An 8,068-nucleotide genomic window follows, 5' to 3' on the forward strand; every position below is an offset into this window, starting at 1 on the left:
TATTTTATAACATAGTCTTTAAATCTTTCTGGTGGTCTTCTAGTGCGTGTTGATCGTCTCGTTTGGATGACGGGTGTCGGAGGGCAGACGATTGATGGTGGAGTGTCTGCCTGAGTTGTCTCTTGTTAAGTTGGAATTGTTTCTGGTTGATTGATTGCTGGTAGATCTGTCCCATTAGTACTGGGAAGATGTTCTTCTTTTGTTTGTCCGAGAATGTCTGAATCGATGATATCGTTGCGTGTTTCGTTTGGTATTGGGCGTAAAAACTGTCTATTACGTAATGTTGTACCACGGCTGCCATCGACTACAACACGGTATTGTCGATGGTGTAAACTTTCGCTGATTACCCCGGTCTTTTCCCATCGAAGCGGGGCGTTACCAGTTTGGTTCTGAATGGAAAAGTGTCTCTAACTTTCAAGACAGGGAGTTGTCGTTGTGATGTCGTGCAAGCATGTTGGTGTCTTCTCGTAAAAGCGTTCTCGCGAATATCGGCTAAGTCAATCCATTCTTTCCGGAAACCTCTTGGTGCTGGAAGATGGTCTCTGATGTGGCGTCCAAATAGGAGCTCAGAAGGTGAGACTCCCATGTCTGGTGATGGAGTGTTTCGGTACAGGAGAAGGGCTTTGGCGACATTATCGGTGTCCAGTGACCCAGATTGACTAATATTGGTCGTTAATATTCGTTTGACAGTCTTAACTGCGGCTTCTGCTCGTCCGTTGCTTTGGGGGTAGCCGACAGATGATACTCGATGTGAAACGTTCCAAGATCGTAGAAAGTTTTCGAACTCGTGAGATGTAAATGGCGGACCCCCGTCTGATGACAGTCCTTCGGGGACGCCAAAATTTGTGAAATATCTTCGAAGAATGTTTACAACCGTGGTAGCTGTAGCATCAGGTTTGGTTGAGGCTACCTCTGGCCAACCGGAGAAGCGATCTGCGTAGACTATATACAGACGCCCTGCCATGTGAAATAGATCGGCAGCTGTCTGTTGGAATGGATAAATCGGCGGATCGGGGACTTCCGGTGTATCTTTGCGATTTGAGGGAGCGATTTGGTTGCATCGGGTGCATTGACTCCTGTGGTTTTGTATGTGTGAGCTCATTTGTGGCCAGAAGAATCGTCTTTTTGCATTTTCTCTCATTGCGCTGACGCCTTGGTGTCCGATGTGTAACTCTTCTAGTAGGGTACGTCGAAGAGCGCGTGGTATCAGGACGCGATCTTCAAGCATAATTAGATTGTCTACACAATATAAGTCATTTTTCAATCTCCAGTAGGGTAAGATATGTTGTGGTAAAGTTTCTTTATTTGGTTTCTTTGGTTGGAAATCCCTCGAGAATTGTACGGTGGAGATCTTTGTACTCGGCGTCTTCAGATGCTTTGCGTGAGATGTCCTCAAGGAAACACGAGTTGTTTTGGTTGAAACGGAGGTGGATAGAAGCCGAGATAGTAGCCTCGATCTTATCAGAGGTGTTTGACGGTGGTGAAAGCGGTATCCGGGACATGATGTTTGCTCCTACGTTTTTCTTGCCCGGGATGTGGATTACTTGGAAGTTATACATTAGAGTCTTTTCTCTGATGTCTAACAGTCTTGGTTTTTTAGCTCGAACAATTCTCTTTTGTTAAATATTGGTACCAGAGACTCGTGGTCGACGGCGATAATTAGGTTAGGGCATCCCATTACAAACATTCGGCAAGATTGTAAGGCGAATAGTAAAGCGAGTGCTTCGCCTTCGACTCGTGCATATCCGCTCTCTGCGGGGGATGTGAAGCAAGAACAAGCGTAGCATGTTTTCCAGTAGTTTTCTCCGCACGTTGGCTCAATCGAAGGACACGAACAATGTTTTTGGAGAAGGGTGAAGCTGATACCAGTCTTGCTCCAGTCGGTCGTGATGCAGGTTTGTCGGTTTATCTCGAAAGAGCGAACGCCTTCATCGATGCTGTCGAGGATCTTTTGTTTGGATTCTTAAAATACGCGCTCTAACGTCTCATCCCAATAGAATTTTCCATCATGTTTCAAGAGTTCTCTGAACGGAGTCATGACGGGTGCTTGTGCGAAGGCGTAGGAGACTTGGTTTACTAAGCCGAACCATGATCGAACACCGGTGATGTTGGTCGGTGATGGAAAGTTTTTAATGCCTTTTAAGATTTTTTGGTTTGGTTTGTAACCATGTGGTGTGATAACAAAACCAGCGAATTCAACGGTGTCTTTCGCGAATTGAAATTTCTCGGTATTAAACACTATCCCGTTGTTGGCACATAGTGTAATGTAGTTCATTGTGTGCCAAAATGCTGTTGCGATGTCAGAGTCCCAAAGGATCGAGTCGTCTACACAACGTTGGACACGGGGAAAGTCATTTGTTATATCGTCAAAGTATTTCGTATACCCGTCTCCAGATCCATGGAATCCTTGTGGTGCTCGGAGGTAGCGGTATCTGCCCCATTCGGTGATGAATGTCGTTGCTTCTTTTGCGTCGTTGGCTAATGGAACGCTGTGGTATCCGTTCCAGGCGTCGAGGGTTGTCTTTTTTGGTTTGCGGTGGAACTACACTTAGGATGTTGAAGGGTGATTGGCTGTAATGAGTTTCTCGTTTGGTAGATGCGTTTAGTTTTTGCAAATCTAATGTTCGACGGGGAGTGCCGTCGTTCTTGGGAACGGTAATCATCCGAGAACACCAGTTTGTAGGTGTCCCGGTTGGGACTGGTTCGACTATCCCCAAGTTTACATCTTGATCGAGTTGGTCTTTGACGGATTCTTTCCACTGATGTGGTACTGGTATTGGTTTATGAACGGAGACGGGGTTTTCGTCCTCACGAAATTGGATTTTTAATGGTTCGCCTGTCATCACTTGTAGCTTTTGGTGTTTGCAAGTGTTAAATGCACTACTCGAAAAGTATGTTTTGATCCAAACCTCTAATTGTTCTGTATACTCTGGTGTCGCTGGAAACGGAATCGTGTCAGATATGGGTGGACATGGTGAACGACGTGGACATCTGCACTCGGCAACGGAGTCGTCTGGTGAGTCTGTTGCATTCAGTTGGCTGGTTGCAATCTGCTCCGGGAAGGTAGAGTGTACGATGTTCAACTTTTTCAGTGCTGTTTTTGATAGAAATAATCCTTTAACTTTGTCACATAAGTAAACAATTTCTGTGGTGGTCGATGTACCGACGGTGATGTCAGCAATGATTGCGCCTTTAATACTGATGTCGTTATTGTTCACAGCGCGGAGACGATGTCGAGTTTTTATCAAAGCGTTTTTACTACAATTCAATTGTGAAAGCAGTTCTATTCCTGCTGTACATGTTTGAGCGCCAGTATCAGCGATGGCGCTAACTCTGGTAGGTTGAAGTTTATTCAAAGAAAACGATATACAAAGTTTCTGATGTGCAGATGAGTTGAGTGAAATAGATATATTTACTGTTGGCTGTGGGGATGGTTTTTGTTCGATGAATTTATCATTTTCCCATTGTCCGTGAGGTACGCCATCTAGTCAGAAGGACTCGGTGATGCTACCAAGGAAGGAAGTTTCGGCTGGGTCGGATGGATCTGGGGCGTCTTGAATGGCGTTCGTCTTACTGCTCATGCAAACATTCGCGAAATGGTTAAGTTTTCCACAGTTATTACATTTTTTGCCTTGTGCTGGGCATTGCTCTCTTCCTTTTGGATGACGGTTGTGTCCACATCCTCTGCATTTTCGATCCCCTTCCTGATAGTTTGGGCGATTGTTGCCTTGTGACTTCTGTCTTAAGTCACTACGTTTGTTGCGTTGTTAGTCGGATTTGACGCCGCTTACATCTGATTGGGCGGGCAATGATGGTTTGAAGTGCTCCGTGGCTTGGGCGGTTGCTTCGAGTGTAAGGAGGTGGTCTGTAATTTGGGTAAGTGTCTCTATGGAAGTCATTTCACTTAAGATCTTTGTGCGATGGGAGGAGCTCAATAATCCTGCTATGACTTGCGACATAATCATATTTTCGGAATACGATATTTCACAGTTTTAGTCATCGCAGTCACATTTACGTGAAAAGTTGCAGAGCATCGCTTGAGATTTTAAACGGGAGATGAAGTGAGTGATCGTTTCGCTGTCACTTTGTCGCATGGAGATGAACTGTTGTCGGTAAACTTCAGGGTGAATCGTTTTTACTGCAACCGATTTGATGTATGATAGCAGTTCCGCTTCGGTGGCTCTATCGAGGGCTTCTGGCCCAACAAAGTTGTAAAGCATTTCATTCACGTTGGAATCGCAGGTGGAGCGTAGTTCATTCCTGATATCCTGTATGTTTTGAAGGTGGGTCATTTGTTTGTATCGTCTCCACGCATCCGTGAAGATTATCCATTTGTTGTCACTGCAATCCGCAGAAATCGTCGGTCGGTCCGGTTTCGAACATCGATTTCTTTCGTTGGTAGATGGAGGTGCAGGTGCTTGGTTGTTCAGAGCTACGGTAGGGAGGACTTGGGACATGAATTGGGTCCATTGTTCCTGCATGACTTTCTGTTGCTTTTGCATTTCTAGCACCATGGCCAGAGCGGCGGTAGTTGCATCGGTGCCGGCGGGGGTCGGGGCGGTTGGGGCGGCGTCCTCAGGGTTCGACATTGCAATTCAAGGCGGAGTACGGCGATATAGCGGGAAATCTTTGAAGAGCGAATCGGCGTGTGACCACGATGGCGTAAATCCAAGATGGCGGTGTGACCAGGGAATAATAACAAGCGAGAGTGTTCGGAGCACTCACAAAACGACGAAAAGTGAATACAATTGCGATAACAAAGCGAATTAGTGAGTAAACAATGTTCTGTAAAATGATGCAGCAAGTTCAAATATGTTTGATGTATGTGTAATCGTATAACTTCGAGTGAAATAACAAGTTTTCAGTGGTCTGTGAAAGTTTTTTTATTTGAATGTTTGTATAACTTACACAGTTCGAGTTCACGTTTGAACAAACGAATGATAGATTCGAGACATGGTTTGTTGAAGGAACAAGCGTCAAGGAATCGAAGGTTGTAGGTATGATTAAACTGCTCGCAGCGCCATGTATAAGGATGAGATCAATAACTGGGACAATGTTGTGACTTGCTGATATGCTATAATCTTGAATAATAATAAATGCTAGATCATAACGAGTAGAGTTCCTAACATAAGATAAATCGTAACAAGTAGGGTTCCTAAGATATAACGGGTAATATATATACAATAGATTTAAAGAGACTTTCTGGAAGAGCAAGGATAGAAGAAAATAGAGGATGCTTACAGTAAAAGCTAGCATTCATCATTAGCTCCACTGACACAAGAATTCGTAAGTCGTCAACCATCACATTTTTCCCAAACAAACACAACGCCATAGAACTGTACAGGCAATTTCCATTGACCTGAGACCTGTAATAAAAATAGGTATTGCTAGCTATTCTAAAACTTTAACTACACATTTTGCCAAACTGCTGCCTATTAAAGGTTTGTTTATGAAATTCAACTTGCTCAATATATAAATAAACTAAGAATGCATCAACAAAAGAAACTGAACAAGCAAGACATATTTGAGATGACCTTTGCACATTTTAAAACAACAAAGATTATTCATAATCTTTTTAAGACAATATTCAGCTGCATAGTTAGTGGTCATAGTAACAAAAACGCATAGCTATTATAGAAACAACAAAAGATAAACATAAACAACTCACTTCTACGTAATTGCGCAACCATCCTTCTTTGCTTTCACATAGGCAGGAAGGTAGTATTCTGCATGGCAATTTCTTTGGATAAAACCAAAAGTAAGTTGTTTTTGCAACACGTTAGTAGATGGCAAAACAGAATTACATTTAAACTTTTTATTTAATTCGGCGTAAATTTGAGGTAGCTCATCAAAATTTTCGTTTTCAAAAACTAACTCCACACGCTCTCTCAAGCTCTTGCAAGCTATGTTGAGAACGGAAAGAATCTACCGCATGCCTTACTTATATTTATAACAACATGCTACAAATTTTGACAGGTTTGTTTAAAACTTTCTGACTAAAAATAGGTCAGGCCCACATAGGTTGATTCTAGTCAACGGTGAAAGCCTCACGGGATAACCTAGAGCCAAGACTGGCTGGCTTCAAAATTTCTGACTAAAAATAGGTCAGGCCAAGATAGGTTGACTCTAGTGTATGGTGAAAGCCTCACGGGATAACCTAGAGCCAAGACTGGCTGGCTTTAAAATTTCTGACTAAAAATAGGTCAGGCCAACATAGGTTTGATTCTTGTCGACGGTAAAAGCCTCGCGGGATAACCTAGAGCCAAGACTGGGCTGACTTCAAAATTTCTGACTCAAAATAGGTCGGGCCCACATAGGTTTGATTCTAGTCGACGGTAAAAGCCTCGCGGGATAACCTAGAGCCAAGACTGGCTAACACAGGTCAGGTCAACATAGGTTGATCCAATTCGCGTTATGAGAAAACAAGGAGAAATATTTCGATCTTCAGATTCTGGGTAAATTCGACAGAATTCGATTTCAATCCTCGGCATTTTTTTACTAGGTCGCGTGACAGGGTTGACCTAGTCTAAATCCGCGCCTGAATAGCTACTTAGGTTCAGAAATATGGGTGGAAACCTACCTGCCCTTGGTTAAAGTTCTGTTCATCTTTTCAAATGAATTTTTTTTTTTTTTTTTTTATAATTTTTTTAATTAATTCCTTGTAAAAAGGGAGAATTGTGCTTTTAGAGGCATTTACTCTAGAGGAGTATAACATCTACCTTATTTCCAAAGACCTAACAGGTTGAGATCATCATTGCGGTGGCTTGCCACCTCTTTGTAAATTATTTTCTCTCAGAGAATAGTTATAGTTCCAAGTTGGGCAGTACTCATGCTTGTAATAAGCAAGAAAGTGTATTCAGCACCTCCTGGGAGCCTAATCCCAATTTTATTTACATCCACCGTCCCTGTAGACAAAATACTTCAGTGCAGTTTGCTGTATTGTAAACCTTTTTATTTCACGCATACATATCGTTACTGTTATTTGCCCAGGATTACCTATTAAGGTTCTAATGATACTGTTATCAATGAGGGTCCTATGAAAAGCGTCTAGTACATTTAAAGCATGGTATTCTGGGTTGCCGCCACTGGTTTCCAAGTCTGCCTTTCTAAGGGGCGGTTTTTTGGTCAGTCCAGCTTTTTTGTTTCCAGGTGTACTGCTTTTCAGTCTTAGTCACAACCTTTCTAAGGGCTGGTTTTCAAGTCTACCTTTCTAAGCCCTGGGCTCTGAGTCAGTAGGTATAAGCAACAAAAATATGATTTGTAATTGTCGACTCTTCTTTTTCCAATGTTTAATAAAGTTATTGGTTTTGGCGGATGGTGTCAATGAATATGGCTGGTGTCTTACAGGAGGCAGGGGATGCTTACTCAAGGGGGCCGTGCCAGATCCCAAGCATGAGTAAATTTCACCAATCCTCATGTTTCCACATTCATAGGTCTTTATTTCAGTTTAGCCGAAATCAATTAGCTTTTCGGTCATCCCTGTAAAGGGGAGAAAACAGAAGTTTTCCAGTTGCTTCTTAAAAGGCTAGTTATATCTGTATTGCGATGTAATTACTCCTTTTCTCTCTCCCATTAGAGCTATGTAAGGCATGCAAGTACAACAGTTGCTCAAGATACAATGCTATTCTCCTGCAAAAACGATCAATCTACACTTTTATAGCTTCTGACATGGCTCGGACCGTGCTTAAAGCGAAGACCTTCCGCATCGCTCTGTCATGAAGCCCACAGTTGGTTAGATACTTTGGTTAGTTCTATGAAATTAATGCCAGTAATGAAAGGCAGAGCGCAGCTCTTGCATTTTCTTTATCTAATGTTCCAGAACTTTGGTTAAATCTTCTTAAAGTGGGACTGTTTGGGTTTTTCTCAGATTATCTGTCTGTTGTGCTTAGCCTGTAAGTAGCATCTGCAAAAAATATTGCTTCCACTTCTTCCAAAAAACTAACAACCTGCCAACTCATTCTGCTTCCTCATCTTTACCTTTATTAAACAAGTAGAACTGCAATAATTGTGCTGCTCGTTCCCTTCAAACCAGCATTCATGTCATTCCTGCTGCTTTTTCTGTACTCGA

At 42.6% G+C, this 8,068-nt stretch overlaps 1 protein-coding gene across 1 annotated transcript; it reads right to left on the bottom strand.

Moving 5' to 3' along the window:
• Positions 1–343: 343 nt before the first annotated feature.
• On the bottom strand, positions 344–1,228 carry LOC130629454 (uncharacterized protein K02A2.6-like). Its single transcript, XM_057442664.1, has one exon. It carries the CDS (start codon positions 1,226–1,228, stop codon positions 344–346), a length of 885 nt encoding a protein of 294 aa, XP_057298647.1.
• Positions 1,229–8,068: the final 6,840 nt, after the last annotated feature.

Source organism: Hydractinia symbiolongicarpus, chromosome 1 (assembly GCF_029227915.1).
Source record: "Hydractinia symbiolongicarpus strain clone_291-10 chromosome 1, HSymV2.1, whole genome shotgun sequence".
In the NCBI taxonomy this organism is placed as follows: domain Eukaryota; kingdom Metazoa; phylum Cnidaria; class Hydrozoa; order Anthoathecata; family Hydractiniidae; genus Hydractinia; species Hydractinia symbiolongicarpus.